General features: G+C 49.6%; 1 protein-coding gene across 1 annotated transcript; it reads left to right on the top strand.

The window, feature by feature from the left end:
• Positions 1–943: 943 nt before the first annotated feature.
• ZFTRAF1 (zinc finger TRAF-type and ring finger containing 1) lies at positions 944–22,880 on the top strand. Its single transcript, XM_026723175.2, has 4 exons — positions 944–1,594; positions 12,600–12,838; positions 13,990–14,201; positions 17,218–22,880. Exons 2-4 carry the CDS (start codon positions 12,618–12,620, stop codon positions 17,607–17,609), a joined length of 825 nt encoding a protein of 274 aa, XP_026578960.2. The 5' UTR covers positions 944–1,594; positions 12,600–12,617; the 3' UTR covers positions 17,610–22,880.
• Positions 22,881–23,606: the final 726 nt, after the last annotated feature.

The raw sequence follows: 23,606 nt of genomic DNA, 5'->3' as shown, positions 1-23,606 counted from the left end.
GCATCCATAACTTCTGGAGGCAACTTCCGTTCCACTGGTTAATCGTCCTCACAGTCAGAAATATTGTCCCTATTTCTAGGTTGCTGCTCTCCTTGGTTAGTTTCCGTACGGCGTTTCTTGTCCTGCCTTTGGAATTCCACAGATCCCGAAATTGCCCAACTCTGATCTATGCATAGGTAGTCCTCAATTACGACCACCATTGAGCCCAACATTTCCACTGCTAAGCAAGACCGTCGTTAAGTGAATTTAACCCCATGGTACAACTTTTCGTGCCACAGTTGTTAATGCCAGTCACCAACATGGTTAAGTGAATCTGGCTTTCTCGTTTTGTGTTTCCTTGTCAGAAGGTCGCAAAATGGGACCCCAGGACAATACAAACCGGCATAAGTTCATGCCAGTTGCCAAGCGTGTGAATTTTGATCCCGTGATCTTGGGGATGCTGCAATGGTCTCTACTGTGGGGAAAAACGGGTCCCTAGTCACATTTTTCAGTGCTGTTGTAACTCGGAACAGTCACTAAACTACAGGAAAGACCTGTAATTGCTAAGCAGTTAAACTTAATGGCAGCGCATAATCATTGCTCTCCCCGCCCAAATGGCCACCTGTGCTACCTGGCCAGCGGGAACGACTAGGCAGCCTCAATCAGCCCCAGGTGAGGCGCGCTCTCATTCGCCTCGCTCCGGCAGGACGGCCGAGAAGAGCGGGCGCCCCAGGATTGGAATTACCTGGCGGGCGCCCGGTTGGGCATCGCCGCTGGGCGGCCACCTGGCCTTACCTGCGCCCCTCCCTCCGAGGCGGCCTCGCCCCCCGCCGCGGATAGGCTGCCGCTGCTTTGGGCTTGCCCCGCCATTCGTCTCCCTCCTCTCCTCCTCCCGCCCCGGGCCCCGCCCTCGAAGAGCGCTAATAGGCGGGTCTTTAAAAGGGTAAACGCTGAGCAGCCGCGCGCCCTGTCCGTTTCCGGCTGCGCGTAGAGATTGGAAGAGGAGGCTGTTTGTCTCGCTGGCTCACGCGTTGCCGTGCGCGGTGCTATTGACGGAGGGGGTAGGAGCGTCGGGCGTGAGCGGCCGCCGGGGATTGGCTGAGCGAGGCTGGAGGGGGCGTGACCCGACGGCGCCCGCCCGCCGCCTGCCTGGGGAAGGAGCCAAACCAAGATGGCGGCGCCTGAGGCGGCCGGACCGGGGCTGACCACCGCGGGCTGAAGCAGCGCCCGAGCCAGAGCATGATGTCGGGGCCGGACGAGCGGGAGCCCGGCAGCGGGGTGGTGGCGGCGGCCGGCGTGGCGGCAGCCGCGGGGCCGCTGGTGCTGGGGGACGCGGTGGCAGCCGCGGTGGGCCCGGGCCCTGAGGAGCCGGGGCCCCGCTCGGGGGCGGCGGGGCGGGCGGGGGGGCGGCGGCGGCGGCGGCGGCGGCCGGCAGGGCCAGCCCGAGCCCGGCGGTGACCGAGACTCCGACGGGCCGCCTAAGAAGCGGCTCAAGCTGCCCGGCGGGGCCGAGGGCGGCGCGAGCGGCGGCGGCGGCGTGAAGCTGGAGGAGCGGCTCTACTCGGTGCTGTGCTGCACGGTGTGCCTCGACCTGCCCAAGGCCTCCGTCTATCAGGTGCGGGCCGCCTCTCCCTGGGGTGGGTCGGAGAGGAGGAGGAGGGTCTTCCCGCTGCAGATTTGGGGGGGGGGCGGCCCAGTCCCGGAGGGAAGGGAGGACGAGCTCTTCAAACCCCCTTCCCCCAAAAACAGAGGGGCGACGCTCACACACACACCCCTCACCTGGGCTGCATGGCTGGGAATGATGGGCAGGTACGCCTTTTGGGGGAGGGGCCTCTGTAAGGGATGGGGGGTGTCTCTGCAAGCAAAGTCTGTCATGCATGTCCCGTCCCCCCAAATTGTAAGAGCCTGAAGGGATACCTGGAAAAGGTGCTTTCCTGCCCTGGGGTCTCCAACCAAGAACTTTAAGACTTGGGACTTCAACTCCCAGCATTCCCGCCAGCAAAGCTGGCGGGGAATGCTGGGAGTTGAAGTCCCCAAGTCTTAAAGTTGTCAAGTTTTGAGGCGCCTGCTCTATGAAATAGCATCCTATACATCCATGGACCTGTAGATATCCCCAGTCATTCAAATCATGCTTGTCCCAAAGGTGCTTATTTCAAGAGGTAACTAGACTTTCTGGTTTGTTTTTTTTTCCTTTTCTTGAAGCCGTTTCATTTCTCATACAAGAATCTTCTTCAGCTGTGACCTCTTAACTGGATAGTGGGAGGGAATGGAAGGATTTATATTCCTTGCAGACAGGTGGTCCCTTGCATCCTTTTTTTTTAGAGAGTTGTTGAGGTTTATCTGGGTCCTCGGAGTCACCTGAGTGGTGCTAATGGTTCCTGTGGTCTGCAATATTTTTTTTTTCCTTCTGGAAATCCGTTCCTACTCCCACACCATTCGAAGGGTGTTCATCCCAAATTGCATAGCTGAAACTCCAGAGGAAAAATGGCAGACTACAGGAACCATTTGCACCACTCTGGGGACGCCGAGGACACATATAAACCTCCAAGTGGCCTCAACTACTCTCAGAAAGGATGCAAATGACCAGCTGCCTGCAAGGAGTATCAATCCTTTTGTTCCCCACCATCCAGTCACAGCTGAAGAAGCTTCTGGGATGAGAAGCAAAAGGTCTTCAAAGAAAAAACTTAAGGCCAGCTTCTTTCTGAAAAAAGCACCTGTGGGATGCCCCATAGATGGCTGTTTTTAGAAATAATGGAGCAATTGCAGGAATGAGTCTTTTACGTTTCTTTTTCTTGGGGTGGAGGGTTGCAGTCACTTGTGTGATAAAGGTAAGTTAATGCTGGCTTTTTGAACGGAAAGCAAGGAAAGAGAAGGATAGGGACACCTTTTTTGGGCTGGGAGGGAAGGTTTGCAGTAACCAATGTGATAAAGGTAAGTGAAGAATGGTATGGTGTGCTGCCTTTTTGAACAAATAAGCAAGAAAGAGGATAGGTTTGCCGGGAGATGTATTAAAGGTGTCCCTTTCGCCCTAGGGTGACTCCCTTATGTTTTTTACAGGTATATGTATACAATATGCTGTCCTTTGCATAAAGGTAGAAAACAAATTTTCTAGGTTGTCTCTTGCCCCTCCCACCTTCTGTTAGTCTTCCCCTTTGTCTGCTCATCAGGTGTGGTTCTTATCTTAACATCTCCCTGTTGGGTCTTTTTCCTCAGTTTTTGTAGCACAGCCCTATAAGGTTTTCCTGATGGTGCCTTATTTTGAAAGACAGTGTTGTGGGGAAAGAAATGATTCTGGGGGTTTCTTTTTCCTTCTATCAATATTTAAAATTGTAAGAAGGCGGCTTTCCATAATAAACAAGAATAAGCTACTGCACGTGTCGGTGTTCTATAGTGGGATTTAGGCATGTTATTTATTGCTTTTATAAAAATGGGGTTCAAATCCATCCTTTATAATTGGATAGCAGACTTAGACCACCCAGTGCATTTACTGGTCTTAGGAGTCACTGGGGCGTTACCTTTTCTGCTTTTTCTTTTTATAATTGTCCATAAGAATGTTTTACATATTGATGTCTCTGCATAAAGATGTAAACTGTAACCAGGCACCTTAATTATTACAGGAAAGTATTGGTTCTGAGGGAAGGATGGGGGTGCAGGAAAGAAAGGAGGAACTTACGTAGCCAGTACATTGATAGGTTGGGTTCACAAAGATTACTTGTTGTTGGCAAACATTTGTTGAACAGGTATGCTTCTCTCCCTGTTAATTAAGGTGTTCTTAATAATACTTTGCTGTTATTTTTTTTCAACAACTAGATGTTCAGATAAAACTGGACTAACACAGGAGTTTGAACCTTTTCCGCCCAGTCCCATTTATTTCTTTTACTAAATGTAAATGTTAAAGACTTTTGGGTTTGGAACTTGCACAATCATTACAAAAATGAACAGGGAGAAGTCTGAAGTTGCTTTCTAGTATGAAACGAAGAGAGGCCACAAAGAAGCACAGACCTCTTTTAACACTCAGAGTCTATGACAGGGCAAGCAAGCATTTTTCCAATTCGTAGTAAATCTCCAGACTTAAAAAAGCATGTTTTAGTTTTTCCAGGCTATCGGATGAATCAAAATGGTTGGCATCAGTTTTTGTCTCTGTTCTGGCATGAAAGAGTTCTGCAAGGTGTAGCATAAGGTGTGTCAATCAAGCTGCATCCCCTTCTTACTTTTCCAGATTGTTCTTTGGAGCAGTCTTTCTTGCTTTTGTTTTTGGCTTGAGTGGGAGCACTAAGTCCTTGCGTGTCCAATCGCACTTGGCCAATAAAGAATGCTATTCTATTTCTCTTTCCAGTTCCTGTGATCATTTTAGGCCAAAGAAGCCCCCCGAAAAAGGCTCTTTGGACAAGGCAGCCAAGCAAACAAGCCCACAGTTAAATGGACTTTTGTCTGGTTATGCTTTAATGATTCCTTTCCTGGGAGAGGGAAGAATGGCCATCTGTTTTCTCTTCCTCCTCAGTTCCAGCTTTAAATGTTCGTTTACATTTAATTGATATATAAGGGATGGGGGGTGCTGAATTCAGCCACGTTGTGTGACCATGTCACAGTGGCACATAATCTGTGTTGGTTAAATCTCTACATGTGAAGGTCATGACCATGGTTGTGTGGCACCTGAAATCTCCGTGTATTTTCTGTCTGTTGCATAGAATTGTGCCATCATCATGAAACGATAGTGAAGTACACAGATAATTAAATGGTGGGCTAATGAAATTATTTGCAGTAATAAAACCTCTGCCCTCGGAATTTGGGGATGCTTGCCCTCTTGCCTAAGACCACGTAGAAGAACTCCAAAGCAAGGGGTCCCCAAACGAGGCCACTTTTAAGACTTCTGAACTTCGGTTCCCAGAATTCCCCAGCCAGCCACCCTTGAAAGATCTTAAAATTGCCACGTTTGGAGAGTCCTGCTCTAAAGTAGTAACAGGCTTAACAGTTCCATGGTTGTGCATGCTTCTGCCTTCTGTGGTATTTCCAGGTGCAAGGTCCTGTTCATATAGAAGTTAAGCCAGGATTGGAGTCCCAAACAATAGTTCCTGCTTGCCCTTTTCTTTTTCTTTGCCTGGATAGGAGGAGCCTAACAAACCTGGTTAGTGTGGCCAGTAAGGAGATGTGGCATATTTGTGGCATCGAGGGTTGTTAGTTTTCACTCCCCCCAGGATTCCAATTATCCTACTGATTAAAAAAAATGCTTTGAACTGTTTGGAAAAGCATGGTACGCCTTCATTATAGAGCAGAGGTCTCCAAACTTGGCAACTTTAAGACGGGTGGACTTCAACTCCCAGAATTCTCTAGCCAGCAGAGCTGTCTACTTGAAGCCTTGAGGACTTCCAGAATTCCCCAGCCAGCTATGATGGGAATTGAAGTCCACCTGTCCTAAGAGTTGCCAAGTTTGGAGGCTCCTGCTGTAGGGTTCTCTGGTGCCACCAAGTTCCACAGAGAAGAAGGCCCCATTTGATGGAGCTGCCATACAGGCCCTTGATGGAACAGGATGGTTTCCAGGGGGTTGCATGGGGGATTTTTAGAATGGGTGACAAGGCAAAGTTTGCCCTAAAGACCTGAAATAGTAGCTTTGCTTTGGATACAATTGCCGCCTTCGCTGACTTTCCCATCGGAATAATGACCGGCTGAAAGATGCCTTAAGACCCTTCTTGTAAAGATTAAGAGAGGAGGGGATTCAGTTTTCTGCAGAGCCCCAGAGAACGAAGCAAACCCAAGGGGGGGTGCCTAAAGCGCCAGTGGCATAGGATAATAAACCTCATTAGTAACACCTAAGACCTCTGCTATGGCAATAAGGCAAAATATCACGATTTCTCCAGATTGTTCTGTGGATAAATTGTGGTCCAGTGACTCTTTTCAAAATAATCTATACCCCACTGGACAAAAATGGGCAGGACGACCATTTAGGGCAGGGGTCTCCAACCTAGTTACACACAACGAGCCCCGGGACAACTACTCATGAGACCACCAGTGCAACATATCCGGCTTTCCTGGGCAACCGGGCAGCATCATTTGTGAGTCGCAGTCAGGGCTTGGGGTTTGGAGATCTCTTTTCTGCTATCTCTTTAAGTGAGGGAATTGCCTGGGTGTGTGTGTGTGTGTGTGTGTGTGCGTGCGTGTGTGCGCCCCCTCCCACTTGTCTCCAACCTTGGCCAGCTTTGCTGGCTGGGGAATTGTGGGAGTTGAAGTCCTCCAGGCTTAAAGTCGCCAAGATTGGAGACCCGTGATCTAGGGGGCCCCTGAGAGGGATTTTCCAGACCCCTTGAGCAGAAACACATGGGGCTTGGCACCTGCTGGGCAGGTGATCAGATGGTCCTGGCTCCATCCTGTAACATTATTTGGGGTGCCTTGGATCTTGTGGGGCTTGAGGAAGCTTCCTGATTGGTGACGGCCTGGCAGGTAGGGAGGCAATGAGAAGAAGTAGATCCAAGCAGCGGCAAATGTGTTTTTTTAGGAAGGGTATGTAACCCCTTCTTTGCAAGTGGCGGTGAGGCACCCTTTTCTCAAGAAGCCATTGCTTAACCCAAATGTACTAGACAATTGTGAACCTGTCTCTAACCCCCCCCCCCCCTTTTGGTTGTGGAGAAAGTTAGTTAGGCTGCAATTGCAGACAACCTTGGAGGAAAAGTTAATCCGTTAAGTTAAGCCCTGCAAGCAGGCCTTTTCAGCCACTTAATCCCCCCCCCTCCTTCTGCAAAAGCGTACCCCCGATATGTCATTCACCCCTTCCTTTCTGGCTTTTAGGAAGCCGGTGAAAACCTTATTCCCACCAAGCCAAGGGTTGTGAGTTTGGATTCCCTTTTATTATTGTTAACGTTATTATTTAGGACTTCCAATTCCATAGGAGTATTTCCAGTTGCTGTTTTTAACCGATTGTTTGGGTTTTAATCTCAAATGTACAGGGGGGAGGGGGGAAATTGTACACTACTTAGAATTGCAGACTGGAGCCGCTTATTTACCCAATAAATAATTGCTTTAATTGTTTAAAGTACTCACTGCTTTCCTTGTTGGGACTCAGAAGTGATTTTTCAGAACTTTAGTAAAATTAGTTGATCTTGGTTTAAAATCTGTAGAACTGAAGAAGTGAGAGTGATTTTCTCTTCAATGCTTTAAGAATAGAAATTTGAACAGATCAAGGGCTGGTATAAATTGAGCCATTGTTCTACTTGCTGTGTTTGCTACTCAATAAATAGGATAAGTACAATCAGGAAAAGCCTTGGTGGAAAAGACTTTTGCTGGCTGTTGGTCATGAAGAAGATGGGCCTACAGTACAACAGAATGTAAGGTGACTTCTGCTTTTTCTGGGGCCACAATTTTTCTCAAAACTACAAAAAAGCATAGTGCGTTTTTCTTATCAAGAAATGTGGCTGCCCCTTTGGAAATAATCGTTAAATAAACACGGAAAAGAGACTGTATTCTGTATCCAGACGGAAAAGACCACACACCATAAGTCTGTCTGGATCTTTCTTAACAACTTGTGATATTTCCTTATCTCTGAAAACATCCTGGGGAGAAAATAGAAGTTTGACCTCTTCCTCTTTTTCCCCTCTGTAGTATTAAAATACTATGGCTTGATAAAGGCTAGTTTTACGAATTAATAATTCTTAACCTGAAATTTCAGGGATCTAGAAAACGTGATCTGCAGCATCGTTGAAGCAATTTGATTCTGGACTCCCTCTGGAAAATGGCTGATCTCGAGTCCAGCTGTGCTCTGGCTCCTAATAGCAATAGCACTTAGACTTATATATGGCTTTACAACGTTTTACAGCCTCTCTAAGTCGTTTACAGAGTTGATAATAATAACCTTTTGTAGGCAGTGACAACCAGTTAATTTGGTGAATCTGGATGGGTAACAGAATAACAGTTGGAAAGGGACCTTGGGGTTCCCAACCCCCTGCCCAAGGCAGAAGCCCCTACACCATTTCAGACAAATGCTTGTTTAATCTTTTCTTAAAACCCTCCGGTGCTGGAGCACCCACAACTTCCAGAGGCAAGCCATTCCACTGATTAATATGTTCTAGCTGTCGGGAAATTCCTCCTAATTTCTAAGTTGGCTCTCTCTCCTTGGTAAGTTTCTGTCCCATCGTTTCTTGTCCTGCCTTCAGGTGCTTGTAATGCCAGCCCTTTCTTTTTAGGGACCATTTCATCAATTGGACAAACTCCCCTGAAGTGACAGCTGGGTGAACAAATATTTCATATAACAAGAGGCCGGCAACGATTATACCGAGCCATGCTTTTGAGGCTTGAAAATCTCCCACAAGGAATTTTTATCTACTTATTTTTCCCAGGGGGTTTCAACATCTGTTGGCAATAATGAGCAGGACCTTCCCCTGCGGTGTCCCTCCTATCTTGGGTGGAGGTGAAGGTGTTTGAATCGGAAAGCCACAAAGGAAAACAGTGTGATAATTGGGTAAAGAGGAAGTTCTCTTACTGATCCGGGAGCTATCAGAGTACAGATAAGGGGGCGTTTAAAACAGCAGCTGCTTTGATTGTAGAATTGGGGGGAGCTTCAGGGGAAACGGAGGGAGGTGTCTGAGCTTCCTTGGAGTTGCAGTCGGTTATTATTTTTAAACTCTGACCTACAATGAAAGGGATTATATCTTTATTATGCAACTGTGATTTAAAAGAAGCGCTAGCGCAGCACAGCTCATCCCCTGCTTGCAACCACAATCGAGCCCAAAGTTTATGGTGCTGAGTGAGACATTTGTTAAGTGATTTTTGTCCCACTTCACAGCCTTTCCTGCCACCGTTAAGTGAATCACCGCGGTTGAGTAACATGGTTGTTAAGCGAATCTGGCTTTCCTATTGAGTTTGCTCGCCAGAAGTTCGCTAAAGGGGGATCACGGGACACTGCGGCCGTCGTAAGTATGAGCCGGTTACCAAGTGTCTGAATTTTGATCATGTGACCGTGGGGTGCTGCAACGGTCATAAGTGTGGAAAATGGCCATAGGTCCCTTTTTTCGGTGCCGGTTTCGACCACTAAATGAACTGTTGTAAATCAAGAACCGCCTGTAACATAAGGAGATGAACGGCAGGTGGGCCAAAAGTCTGAAATGCCATAAACATTCAGGAAAGGCTGCCCTTTCCAAAGAGCTGGGAATCCTAAATAGCCGCCTTGCAGCAGATGGAAATCAAGATGGGGATCGAGATGTTCAACTCTGGAAATTGAAAATCTTTCCGGGGTGTGTGTGAATCTCTTCCACGACACCCCCCAAGAATGTGCGTGGATGTAATCCGCAGGAGTCGGCTTTAATTTGAGGGTGACTTTAGAAAAAAAAGCAAGGATGGATCGTTTTGGGCAGCCAAAGAAGCACCCATTGTAGCCTATTCAGCCGGATCGAGCAGAACACAGCTGGAAGGGACCTTGGAGGTCTTCTAGTCCAGCCCCCCTGCTCAAGCAGGAGACCATTTCAGACAAGGGGCTGTGTCCGATCTCTTCTCAAAAGCCTCCCTGGTGGCCAGCTGTTCCACTGGCTAATGGTCCTCCCTGTCATCAAATTCGTTCTCCGTTCCGGGTTGCTTCTCCCCCTGGATTAGTTTCCATCCATCGTTTCTCTTGTCTTGCGTTCTGGTGCTTTGGAAAATAAGTTGATCCCACCCTCCACTTTGTGGCAGCCCCTCAAATACTGGACCACGGCCATCCTGTCTCCCTTAATTCCTTCTTTCCTCTAGTCTAGCCATCTAGCCATACAGGATCATCTGTAGTTATTCGTATACCTGGGTAGGGAGCATTTTATAATATTAGTATAGTCTATATCAGGGGTCTCCAACCTTGGCCACTTTAAGCCTGGAGGACTTCAACTCCCAGAATTCCTGAGCCAGCAATGCAGGCCTGGCTGAGGAATTCTGGGAGTTGAAGTCCTCCAGGCTTAAAGTGGCCAAGGTTGGAGACCCCTGGTCTATATATCAGGCTGGGCAACGGTGGCCCCTTTACAACCTCTGGACCTCAACTCCCAGAATTCCTGAGCCAGCAATGCAGGCCTGGCTGAGGAATTCTGGGAGCTGAAGTCCACAGGTTGCAAACGGGCCACCGTTGCCCGCCCCAGGTCTATGCTTGCCTTTCAGCCAAAACGTACAACTCGGACTACACCGTTGGAAGAGCCTTGAAACCCCACTGAAACACAAGCGAGAGAAGGCGAAGCTAAAACAGTGCTTGGGTGTGCCTTCCTTTTACTCTCCCACGGTGTAATGGGGTGACGTACCTGGAATCCCCACAGGGATCCGTGCAACTCTGACCTGGAAACAAATGCCACGGTGGTGGAGAGTTCTCTTGAGACGAACTGGTCCCCCAAATGTTTCTTTTCAATCTTTTAATTCCTATAGGGCTACCCCAAATTGCCCAGGACGAGGGACAAAACTGCGTTTGCATGGCCTCCTTTGTCACAGTAGGTTCTCCTGCTTGAAAGAGAGGGCGGCTGGACTAGAAGGCCTCGCAAGATCCCTTCCGTCTTAGCGATTCTGTTATCCAGTTGGTGGCTAAAAGTTTAAAACAATAAGTTATTGGAGGGTTTTTAGAAGAAATTGGACAACCTTTTGTCTGAAATATAGAGTTTTCTGCTTCAGCAGGGGCTTGGACGAGGATTGATGGATTAATTATCTTACTGTTTGCTAAGATCAATTACGAACTCACTAAAATGAAAATGAACTCCCATTTCTTAGTCCCTCCCCCTGAAGAAAACGACCCATTTATTCTTTCTGTTTCTTTTTTTGTTTTCAACTAGTTAGTTGGTTTTAACTATTATGTCCGATAGTTGGCAACTTTCTAGGCAAGGCCTCCCCATGCTACCTGTCAATCACTGCTTCTTTCAGTTGTTGGCTTTGTATCAGGATTTGATGGTATGAAGCCAGCGTGTTCGTTGCTTGCACCTTCTTCTTCTTCTTTCACTAACCATTCTTAGCATCGTTGCCTTGTCCCATGAATTTGCATGCATAACACGGCCAAAGTAAATCAGACGTGGTCTTATGATGTTAGCTTCTAACGATATGTCTGGTTTTGCACCATTGAACACCTCCCTGTTGGTTGTTTTGGCTGCCCACGGTATAGGCAGTAATTTGCACTAACGCTCCGGTTCAAAGGCATCAATTCATGCTTCTTCAATCAGCCGTTCTTAATGCCCGACTCTCACACCCATACATCATTATAGGGAAGACCGTTGCTCTAACTAGTCTGCTTTCGTATCTTTTTTTTTTTTTACCCAGTTAGTAATCCTTAAAAGTACAGGTCAAACCGTTTGGAAAATCCATGCATGTTGTGTTTGAGGGTGCCAGTTCCATCCATTTGCCGATTTGACCCCTTTCTTCTGCCTTGCTACAGACAGCTCAGTTCGTACCCTGTGTAAAGCTCGAAGGTTTCTCCCCCCATCCCACCCCAGTGCTCATGACTTTCTACTTAAACAGCAGGATATAAGTGATTTTGGCTGCTCTTGAAAAACTGATAGTTAAATGGAAGACCCAGCGGAGCTACAGGCTAGAAAGCGAGGTTGGAAAAGCATTGTAGAAGAAGACATTAGTAAATCATTTCAGTATTGTCCACCAGAAGGCTACCTGGATGTATCCATGAAGCCAGGAGTTGGGCTTGATTCAAAAGGTGATAGATCAGTCTTTGAAGGTGGACCGTTGAGCCTTCCCTGGGTAATTTTGATTCATTTTCACCTGTTGAGTCATAGTAACTCAGAGATTGGGATGCCTTTCCTGGACTTTTTCCTACCTTGAAAGTGACCAGTGGTTTTCATCATATAAGGCAGAGGTCTCCAACCTTGGCAACTTTAAGACTTGTGGACTTCAACTCCCAGAGTTCCTCAGCCAGCAAAGCTACACAGCAAAGCTGGCTGAGGAACTCTGGGACTTGAAGCCCACAAGTCTTGAAGTTGCCAAGGTTGGAGGCCCCTGGTATAAGGGCCTCAAAATAACGTTCCATCGTCATCTGTCTTGTGTGTGATTTGTAAAAAAAAAAATATCTCCCCTTCTTCAGTTCCTGGAGAGGCTGAGCAAAGGCCTTCAGAGTTGATATAGTGCTGCTCCAGTGCCCGTTTTTGAGGGGGGGGGGAACCCTGGATTCTGACCTCTTGAGTTTACATGGGCTCTGGGTTGAAAGCAAGAATGTGGAATGTGATCAGTAAATGCCTAGGCAGAGGTGGGCAGAATTGTCAATTATTTCTCTGTTCGTGCTGTTTCTTACTGGAAGAGGCACCATCATCTTTTCGTAACTCTCTTCAGAGATGTAAATAAGGCCATTATCAAACAAATGCAGCTTTAAAATGCCAGCACCGGAGAGGTCTTTGGTGGTCTCTGAGCTTGGGGGGCTTTCTTGCAGAAGCTTCATTACCCAAACTAGGGGACATAGTCACCGATGATTGACCTAATTCAGCCATGAAACATCTGCAAGAAAACCAACCAAGCACCAAGGACCCCTCATGCCGACCCTGAGCTACAAATCTTCTCCTTCATCAATGCCAGCACCTGCCTGAGAAGGGGGGGTAGGGATGAACCGTTTGAAGGTAGCGAAAACGCAGGTGTGTTTCCGTGCTGTCTCTTGGAGAAGACCTCTGAGGTTCTGCTTTTCCTCCCATCCTTCCCCCCCACAGTGTACAAATGGTCACTTGATGTGTGCGGGATGTTTCATCCACCTGCTGGCCGATGCCCGGCTGAAGGAGGAGCAGGCTACCTGTCCCAACTGCCGCTGCGAGATCAGCAAGAGCCTTTGCTGCCGAAACCTGGCGGTGGAAAAAGCCGTGAGCGAACTACCCTCAGAGTGTGGCTTCTGCATGAGGCAGTTCCCTCGTTCTCTTCTGGAGAGGCACCAGAAAGAAGAATGTCAGGACAGGTAAATGGCCCAGGTTGCTTTTTACAATGGTGCAAAAAAGGAGGGAGGGAGGGAGAGGGAGAGAGAACGAGAACTACTCGAGCTGCCTTTGCCGTTCTGCTAGGGTGGAAGAATGCAGCTCCCGGGATTCCCAGCTAGTCTGGGGGGGGGAGGGGGGGTGACCCTGTCCCTTGGGATTCTGGGAAAGTGGAGCTCTGCCCTGGAATAACAGGAAGGTCCTGGAGTGCTGGTGGAAAGGACATCCGTGCCCAGGGAGCTGCTCAGAGGTGAACTGTAGGGTGGGTGTTGCCGGGTGTGGTGTGTTTGATAAAGAAAGAGATCAAGATAGTTAAATTGAGATAGAGCATAATTAAAATTAAAACCTTCCCATGTTATACTCTCAATACAGGGGTCTCCAAATATGGCAGAGCCCTGTATTATGGCTGAGGAATTCTGGGAATTGAAGTCTAAAAATCTTGCCAAGTTTGGACCCCTGTTCTAATAGTATCTTTCTTGATTATGTCAATAAGGGGAGCAGCCATGGGCTAATCAGAGGTTTCTTGCAAGTTTTTCCTAATTTACGCTAGTGAATGTGTCAACCGTTACTCTTCCCCTCATTAGAAAAGAATTTGAAAATTCTCCCGTCCCTATGGTCACACCCCATGAAGGCTCTGAAAAGAGAGGGCAAAGTTGGTCAGCTCTTTTGCTGATGGTTCTTTTAAATGGGGAGCCTAAGAGCTTTCCAACAGCAGTCTTTAGTCGATGCTAGAGGCCACCCATCGAAACCGGCAACGGGTTCAGGACAGACGAGAGAGAGATTGGCTTTGTGTAACGTATACCAGATTGAAAGGGGAAGGTGCGCGTAGGAATGTAGTGATCCTGGATTTAGAGGCTCTACGAATAAAATCATTTATTCCACAGCGACAAATACTCTCTTCCTTTCTTGGTCCTTTCTGTTTAGTTTAAATGAACGTTTGGCTCTTATCCGTGGTAGGATTAGACGGCCATGTCGTTTCTTTTCATGGAACAAATTTTCTCCCGGGCAAACGACGGAAGTCTCTGGCGTTGGTGCCTCCGGGCATTGCCCTGTCCCGGTTCTGGCCCCCTGCGTTCTCCATCGTGCGGCCTTTTCTTCCCGCTCATCGTAGGCCTGCCCCGCTTTCCATCTGCAGGGTGACTCAGTGCAAGTACAAGCGGATTGGGTGCCCGTGGCAGGGCCCTTACCACGAACTCACCGTCCACGAAGCGGAGTGCACCCACCCCACCAAGACAGGGAACGAGCTAATGGAGATCCTGGATGAAATGGACCAAACGCATAAAAGGGAAATGCAGCTCTACAACAGCATCTTCGGCCTGCTCAGCTTCGAGAAGATCGGTTACACAGGTAATGACTGGGGACGCAAGCCCTGACGGGGGGCGGGGGGCGGGGGTGACGCTCGTGCGTTCGGTTTTTCTCCTCCCGCCTCATTTCGGTGGTTAATCTGTGGATTAACTTATTTCTCTTACCTAACATGCAGCAACTGTGGTTCAGAAGAGTGAGGCTTTGCTGGCCAGACAGGGCTGCTACCCCAAATGTTGATTCCTGGAGATTTCCCTCTGGTTGGCTTGAGAATCCCAATGTTTAGGGGTTGCACATCCTTAACGGCACATATTGCACCAAGAGACCCAGGAGGGAATTGTGGAGGGTGTGTGTGTGTGGAATGGCAAATTCTGTGTGTCCAATTGAGGCCACTCAAGGAGAACCAGGAGGACCTTGGGTGTTTTTCCTTCGGCTGATCACGCCCCTGCAGCACTGGTGAGACGGGGAAGAAGGATCGTTCCTTAATGCAGGTAAGATGGGGCAGTCAGAGATGGACGACAGAAGAAGAAGAAGAAGAAGAAGAAGAAGAAGAAGAAAAAAAAGACTTAACGATGACAATCAACGCGGTTCTGCTCCTTTCTCTCTTTCTGTGCCTACTTAAATACTGAGTTTTCTCTCGTTTGGAATTCTGCTGTTTTTAATAGTGTGCATCCGGTAGCTTTGTGCCAAAAGCATTTTTCTTTCGGGGCGAAAATATTCTAGCATTTCTAGCTTCATTCAGTCGGGTGAGTGTTCCGTAGGCATTCTGAAAGTTTGCAGTGGCCTGTCATTTCCTGGTATGAAAAAAAAAATATGTTCCTGGGTTTCGTGACCCAGCCCACAAAAGCTCTGCCTGCGTTTCGTGTCAGAAATGTACGTGCACCAGGTGGGGAAGGAGGAAGCCGTGTCGGTTTAATTTGCCTCCACAGGTAAGCTTGGGACTCTCCTCCTCCGAATCTCCCAAGGAGGCTCGACGCAGGTTCCGCAGAACTGCATGGAAAAGGCTCTGTAAATGGCTGTGGGGTTTCTTGAGGGAAATAGATGCTGAAATCTTTCCTTTCCTTTCCCTGTAAATATTCACGTTTCCTACAGAAAGAGTCTCCTTGGATATAATCCGCTCTCGGACCCAAGCAAGGCCGGAGCCTCAGAGAACCCCTGAGGGTGTTTCTTAGCCCAGTTTAAGGTGCTTAGAGGTTAGGAAAGAAACAATATGGAGTCCAGGGGAGCAGGAAGGAATTTCACCATCTCTCCCTCTCTCTCTCTCTCTCTCTCTCTCTGAAACCTACTTGATCCTAGAGCTGGCACTGGTTTTGGGGGGGCTTGGGGGTGTGGGGGGTGGGAAGCGCTCCAAGGAGGACATCCTGGTCCTGTCAGATTTGGACTCCCCGAGGACCCGGCTCTCCAGCAGCGCCCAGCAGCGCCCACGGGGTAGCGCTGAGGGGCCGGGGAGGGTTGGTGGAGCAGGGTGCAGCCTGCCCAGGTTGAAAGTCGGAAGCAGGGGGCGTCCCCCAAACCCCGCGGCCCCTCTGCCTGTGAGAGAAGAGAGGCGCAGACCCCCCCTCTGCTTAGGAAAGAGACGGGCCTCTAGCTGGCCAGGTGGTGCTGCTGCTGCTGCTTTAACACGGAGAGAACGAAAGTGCTGATTGTGTGGCTTGAATAACTCCCATCACCTCCTTTGTCCAGGTTTCGCTGCCGTGCCCTCCTAACGGTCCTCTGGAAACACCGACGAAGCCAAACTTGCCCACAGAGGTGCCCCCCCGTCCCTGAGTTTTGTGTGGCCGGGAGAGAACTCCATTGGTTTGGGACACCAAAGACTTTTAAAAAAATTTACCGGGCCAACAATCTCGATTATAAACTCGAATCGCGCAAAACGCTCGGTGGACTCTCGGGGCTTTTAAGAGACTGACTTTTGACACACCGGACTGGGCTAAACCAATTTTTTTATTTATTTATTTTTTACTTTGGGGTGGGGCGGGCTGGTGGGGGGGTCTAAAAACTTGAGTCTTCGAAATGATTTGGTGTACTGTTCTTTGACTTCATGTATCCCACCCCCAGGCTGTTCTGCCCTCCTGTTTAAAACAAACACACACAAAAGAGCCGCCTAGTTTGGTTTTGCTTGTTGACGATGCCTGACTCTGCCTTCTCAACTGTGTATTGTGAATAGCATAATAAAATAAAGGTGCCACCTCCCCTGACTTGTCTGATTTGGTTTTTCTGCATGACCTCACTTGGTCTGGGATATCCCTTAAGGGCTCCAGAGCCGTCCGCCCGGTTCCCTCGGGGAGCCAACCCCTTGGCTGCCCTCGGCTCTCCCAAGAAACCTCGCGTGGACGCTGGAAGAGGCCTCCAAGCTGCTCTCCCGGAAGGCCTGGCCCCGGCGGTGACGTCCCGGGCCCTGGCGAACATGCTGGCGGTTGGTGGCCGTGGAGGCCGGCCACCTAGGTATAGCCCCGAGGCTGCAGGCCCTTGGATGCAAAGAGTCGGATGAGGCCGGAAGACCGAAGAGCGCTTCTGCCCGTCTGGAGAAGGCAGGGTGGCAGCCCATCCTGCACCTGGACCTCACCTGTCCCCGAGTCTCGGGTTGGCTTCTGGTCACGTGGCCAAGGGCCTTCTTCCGTGGCGGAGGCCCCGTGGCTGCTTCCCTCTGCTGTGCTTGGATTGACCACCTCCGAGCTTCTCCGTGGCTTCTCTCTTCCCCCCCAGTCTTGAGCCACGATGAAACTACTACTGTTGTTACTGTTGTTGTTGTTGTGGGTTTTGCCGTGATAAGACCTATTGATTTTTATCTGCTTTTCTCCTCCTCCTCCTCCCCCCCACCAGCCAAATTGCTCCTGCCCCTCCCTAGCTCTGAATGGCCACCCTCACCCTTGTCTCCTGCCCAAGAAGGCCACGCGCGCAGTAGCCACACAGGTAACTCGAACTTTGTTTCTTCCTGCTTCCGGTTCCTCTGGTGTAATTGTGTTTCTCCTTTTTGTTTTTCTGTCTCTCTTCCCCGCCCCCCCCTCCTCCTCCTCCTCCCCAAATGCCCCACCGCCACCCCCCCTTTCTCGCTGTCTTGCAGAAGTCCAGTTTCGTCCGTACCGGACCGACGACTTCATCACTCGCCTTTACTACGAGACGCCCAGGTTTACCGTGCTGAACCAGACGTGGGTCTTGAAGGCCCGGGTGAACGACTCGGAGCGCAACCCCAACCTGTCGTGTAAGCGCACCCTCTCTTTCCAGCTCATCCTGAAGAGCAAAGTCAGCGCGCCCATGGAGTGCTCCTTCCTGCTGCTCAAGGGACCCTACGACGATGTGAAGATCAACCCTGTCATCTATCACTTCGCCTTCTCCAACGAGAACAACGAGACGGAGTACATGCCGCTCCCCATCATAGACTCTGTGGAGTGTAACAAACTCCTGGCCGCCAAGAACATCAACCTGCGTCTGTTTATATTCCAGATACAGAAGTAAGCATGTTAAGCTAACCTGGGAGAGTGACCGAGAGAGAGAGAGAGAGAGAGAGAGAGAGAGAGAGAGAGAGAAAGAGAGAGGAAAGGGGAGGCAGAGAGCACTCACCACTGAACCAGAGTTACCTCGTACGGCTGCCTCGGCCGCGTTCCACTTCCACGATTATCCGATTATTTTGACACAAAGAGGACGTTTTTGCATGTGGGGCAGGTGAACCGTAGTCGCTGCCTTCTTTGACGCTCCCCGTTTGTGCCCTCTCTCCCCCCAAAAAGGCAACCGGGAGTTAGCTTGATGCAGGGTACATAGGAGGCCTGGGGGGGGGCGTGTCTCAAGGGGCTCTACTAGTCAATACATTGTGAAAAGGCCACATCTGTCTCATGGTTGTGTGTGTGTGAGCTCCATGACGGGGTGTCCCTGTTTGGGGAGCGAGGGGGGTGGGGGGGCGAAGGAGGCCTCCTGTCCTTCCCCTATCCTCCTTCCATCCTGGCTGGGTGTCCTCCGGCCCAAGTATTACGTAGTGTCTGGAAATGCTGGTCAGATCTCGTTGCATCTGGAGGAAAAAGGGGGTGCGTGGGGAGGGGGAATTCTCCGGTTAGACAGCTTCAGGGACCCCCTAAGAACAGGGAGGAGACGGGGCGGGGGGCGTTGTTGCCAGCCAGGCTCTTAACTTGGAGCGCGTGCGAGGCTCTGCCCAAGCGGCGGGGAAGAACAAGCAGAGCAAAGCACCCCAAACGTCCACGAATGTTATCAGTCTAGAGGGGTTCTCCCCCTCGCCCCCCTCCCCAGCTTTTCCCCCCTGTGGCTGAGCTGCTGACTGCTTCCCATAAAGTCTGCTTTCTGGGGGGGGCAGCGAGAGAGAGGCGGGGGGGGGTGTCCTGCTCAACGGTTGGTCCCTTCTGGCAGGAAGCAGCCCCCTCCAAGTGGCTTGAGTTGCACTTCCCAAGAGCACCCAGGGACCCCTTCCGGGGGGGTGTTTCCGGACACCGTCCTCTTTGGTTTCGCTCCCAGTGCCCCCCAGCCCAGCGACCCCTCCTCCCCGGGCTAAGAAGCGGCATCTTCAACCGACCCAAATCAGTTCTTCTTCTCGGAATGCAGGGTGATGATTTCTTTTGTCCGTTTTTTGGGGGGAGCTTTCCCGGTATTTTGAAACAAACCCGTGTGCAAAATGAGTTCACAGGCTCTTCTATAGTAATTATGCAATTTTACAGTGTGATTTTATGTACCTTTAAAGAAGAAGAAGAAGAAGAAGAAAAAAACTATATATAAATATATAAATATATATATATATATATATCGCAAGTTTACGGATGAGGACAGTGGAAGACATTCACCAAATTTCAGTGAGATCTACAGGGATATTTGCTTCTTGCTCTGAAAAGCCCATTTTGACATGGGAACCGGTGGTGGATGACCCTCTAAAGTAGTTAATGTATCATGAGAAATACGTTGATCGTGCTATCAATCTTTCTTTCTTTTTTTCCTTCTAAACCCTGAACCTGGCATAACCCCCCCCCTTCACGTTTTTGTTTTGTTTTAAAGGAAGCTTGTGACCGCAGTTAACACTTTGTATGAAACTAATTGGATCAGGTATGTTGTACGCACACGTGAAACGTGCGTGTGCGTGTGTGGGGGGGCTGTCCTCCCTGCAACTGGCAGAGAATAACGGGGCACGTTTTTTCTCTCCTCATCCCTTCCTCTTCCTCCTTTCTCCTCCTACCTCCTGGCTGTCATCTGACTTTAGAAAAGCCCACGACAGCCTTCGAATCCTGGGCAACTCCCGGTTGCTTCTAGGCTGGCTCTTTTTGTTTGTTTGGTTTTTTTTTGCGAAAGCTGGTTTGGCTGACCTACACAACTTCTGAATTCAGCACGGCTGGTCAGAAATCCTGCCCTGATTTGGTTGGGTTGGAGACGAGCCTGAATCCAGTGGTAATACGACAGAATAAGCATCTTTTTATGGCTTCTGGACTTCAACTCCCAGAATTCCTGAGCCAACCAGCACGTCTGACTCAGGAATTCTGGGAATTGAAGCCCACAGGTTGTAAAAAGGGCGATCGCTACCCTGCCCCTGTGATGGAAAGTTGGGGAGGTCTTCACCGGAACGCCTCTGTGGGGGGGATGTTCCAGTTAATAGTTCTGCCCACAGCTGGGCTTGGGGGTAAAAATCCTTGTTTTGAAAAGTGGGTGAATAAGCCCGGCTGGAATCGGCAGAGGAAGAACTGTCAGTCCTAAGACATTATTCTTCCCGTTGGTGAAGGTTCCCAGGCAGGAATTCCCCAAAAGCCCCCCCCCCAGATCTACTGGCCTCAGGCCGCTCTCGCTCTCAAGGTGCGGTGGGTGACCTTTGACCAGGAACCACCTCTTGATCTCTGCAGGAGGTTTCTGAAGGACTCCCCCCTTCCTCCAGCTGGCACGTCCCTAGGGTTCCTTAGCCTCTTGGCCAAGATCGAGGGGGAAATACCCGTTCTGCCTGGGGACTGGCACTTCTTGACTGCCCGCAGGCTGCAGGATCACTCTTTGAAGAGCAGCGCACTTAAGTTAATCTCGATTGCACACTTTATTTCATTAGCACCCAGGATTAGCATCTCCTTCACCTTTGAAGGTAGGGCAAGGAAGAGCTGTCCTCTCCACTCTGGTACAATCTAAAGGCTCCCCCACCCACAAAAAGCCCATTTGACACTTGGGGGGGGGGCGTGTGTAAAAGAAAGTTCCGGAGCCCCCCGCTTTCCATGCTGCTCGCTTTTCTCTCTGACCTCGGCAAAAAGGCAGGGCCCAATCTGCCTTGTTTTTTTTGCAGCCAGTCCAGGGGATTTTTTTTTTAAAAAAAAGAGGAATTCATTTTAAGAGAAGAAGCTGGCTGTGTTTTTCCCAGGAACAAAAGAGTTCTCTCGAAGTTTCCCGTGTGGGAGGCGAAGTTAAGATTCCTGTCCAGCAACCTGTCAGATCTTGCTGGGTCTGCGCATCCCTTCTTCCCGTTGAGAAAGTACAGGGCGGAGGAAGAGGAGGAAGAGGAAGAGGAGGAAGAAGAAGCTACCCCGAGGAAATGCTAGTGGGATGCACTTCCGTCTCCAAGGCCAGGCCCAGGTTTAGAAAGGACATAGTCGAGAGTTGGACTTAAGTGGCAGACTTTCCAGAGGAAAAAAGGAGTGGGCCTTTACATTTAGAGCAGGGGTATGCAGTTATGGCAACTTTTAAGGCTTGGGGACTTCAACTCCCAGAATTCCTGAGCCAGCCAAGCCAAAGTTGCCATAACTGCATTCTGGAAGTCCCCAAGTCGTAAAGTTGTCACAGTTGCTCAGCCCTGGCTAAGAGCATGTGAGAAGAAGGTGCCGTTAGTATCTTTGGAGTAAGCAACGTTTCAACTTGCATTCTAGGAGTCCTTTGCAGGAATCTAGCCTTATTTTTTTCCTTCTTCTTTTTGCCTTTCCCGACTTTCTGAATACATCAGGGAGTCTGAAAGTGTTTTCAGGCGCTGATCCCTTTCGTGGTCCAGGCCCACACGCATTTTAGACCGTGTCAGCCCTCCTTGGAAATGGCTTAATCCAAAGGCCTTCAAACTTGGCAGTTTTTAAGACTGGTGGACTTCAACTCCCAGAATTCCCGAGCTAACATGACTGGAGGAGGAGGAATTCTGGGAGTGGAAGTCCACAGATCTTAAACCTTGCCAAGTTTGAAGACCCCTGGCTTGGTCTGTATTCCCAAGTAGTCAGGCGTAGGCTTTATCCTGGCCCGTTCAACCTTCTTGGCCCCAGCCTGGTGAGAATGGCAGTCCAGTGTCTTCGGCAGGTGCCAGGTTGGAGCAAAGTATTAGCAGAGGTTTGTGAGTGTGTAGCCCCCTGGAGGTGTGTGCCTCTGTTGTCTTTCCCATCCTGCTCCGTGCAGGGCTACAAGACTTCTGGCTTTAAAAATGTCCTTTAATCCCTGGCAGATTTTTGGCAGTAGGGGTGGGTGGGGGTTGTAATTATTTCAGTGCAGCCTGTCCTGTTTTTTGGGGGGAAACCTAGCACTGATGTGCTTTCCTTTTCTGCAGTGTCAGGTCATTGTTGGGGGCGTACAGGTGTGTGTGTGTGGGGGGGTTACAGGTGACTCTTACCCTTTGCAGCTTCTCTTTCATTATCACTTTTTGTTCTTCTCAAGATCAGCGCTAGCTAAAGCCCTCGGCCCAACTCCCAAAGACCTGAAGAATCTTGGCTTGGGCTCTAGACCAAGGAGTTTTCCAACTTGGCAACTTTTAAGGCTGGTGGACTTCAACTCCCAAGAATTCCTGAGCTAACCTGACTGGAGGAGGAGGAATTCCGGAAGTCTGAAGTCCATAAAGTCTTAAGGCCGCCAAGGTTGGCCGCCCTTGCTTAGAGAGAGAAGAACAAGCCCCTTTAAAGGCACAATAGACACCTCGGAGGACCCAGAACTCACCAAGCCTTGTCGGAAGTGGGCGCCCGGGCGAATCCCCGTCCAGCTAAAGGTTATCACTGCCAACATTTTCGTTTTGTTTTAAAACCTTCATTCTCATCCCTCTCTCCTTCCGCCGTCTCCCTTCTCTGGGACTCTGTCCGACTTCTGCTTTGGTAGCTGAGCCTTACCTGTCTAGTTCCGGCTAGACGTCGAAAAGATTGTAGCCTGCTTCTCCCCCCTCCCCACCTCACCCCCGCCGGGCACCAAGACGTCCGTGGAGGGCCACGAAAAAAGAAAAAAACAGGGGGGAACCCCCCCCCCCCACATCCTCCTTTACAGTATTCACCGTGGGTAATTTATTTAACTAGTGAATGTAGCGTCTGAACTAATTTAAAACTAACGGCTTGTTTGCAAGGTTGTCTGTCCTTCGTGCTCGGCTCAGATTCCACAATTTGTGTTCCTGGTTTGGGGGTGTGCAAGGCGGGGGGGGGGGATCTTTGGGGTTCAGAACCCAGCTAGGGGATCCATGCTTGGGGAAGGAGAGAAGTGGGGTTTTTTTTCTATCGTAGGGCTGGCTGTCAGCCTGACCCCCCCCTCACCTCCAGGACGCTAAGGAGAGGTGGGGGCAGAATAGCAGAGGGAGGGGCACAGCCTTCACCCCCCCCCTTCCCCTTGGGAGCCTGACCATCACTTCTCCTGCTTCCTTTTGTCTGCCATGTGTCCTATCCACCCCCAAATCCTTGTGAGCACTATACCTAAATGGCTCTTTAAAAATGAGGAATGGTTTTAATGTCGTTTGGGAATGAGTTCTTTTGTTCTTTTGTGGTCTGCGTTTCAAGTTTCTGTATGTAATGTAGTTAAAAAAAAATAATAATTGCCAAACCACACTGTCTCCGTGTGTGTGTGAGAGAGAAAGAGAGAGAGAGAGAATGAGTGACTGGTCAGCATGCAGGGCCTTTCCAAGGTGGGCTGTCGGAGAACCATCTCCTCAGGAGGGAAAAGCCCCTTTCCTTTTTTTTTAATAAAATAAAAATCCCCTTCCTGTTTACCCCTGGTGACGTCCCCTAGTTGGGTCACGAAACGTCTGCAGGGAAGACAACCCAGATCAGAGAGCACCCAGGACCCCACCGTCCTCCTCCTCTCCCTTCTAGCACGGATGACGTTCCCTAATTGGGTCATGAAACGTTTGCAAGAAAACCACCGAGCTCAGAGAGAACACCAAGGACCCCACAGTCTGTTCTGACCCACGCCCTTTTCCGACAAATCAAACACAATCCAAAAGGAACAGAAACCTCGTAATGCTTTTACAAAAAGAATTAGCCGTGATGAGCACAAGCCATGCCAAATTGTGCGAGACTTGCCAAAAGATAACAGACAAGAAATAATTTGCAAAATAAGAATCTTCAAATACAACCTCAGAATACTGGAATATCCACGAGGCTGGAGTTTCAAAACGTCTTTGCCTTCTGCAAAGAAGATTCATTTCACGGCTTGCTTTTATCTTCTTGAAGGAGGGGCCATTACCTTGCAGCCTTACTCCCGAGTCACCTGTGCTGCTGCGAGCAACCCTGTGTGCACACACACTTGGCACAGGCTCCTTGGGAACCTCCT

This window comes from Pseudonaja textilis, chromosome 3, assembly GCF_049901715.1.
Source record: "Pseudonaja textilis isolate UNSWEBS1 chromosome 3, rPseTex1.2, whole genome shotgun sequence".
NCBI lineage: Eukaryota > Metazoa > Chordata > Lepidosauria > Squamata > Elapidae > Pseudonaja > Pseudonaja textilis.
This window is presented reverse-complemented; position numbering and strand designations above follow the sequence as displayed.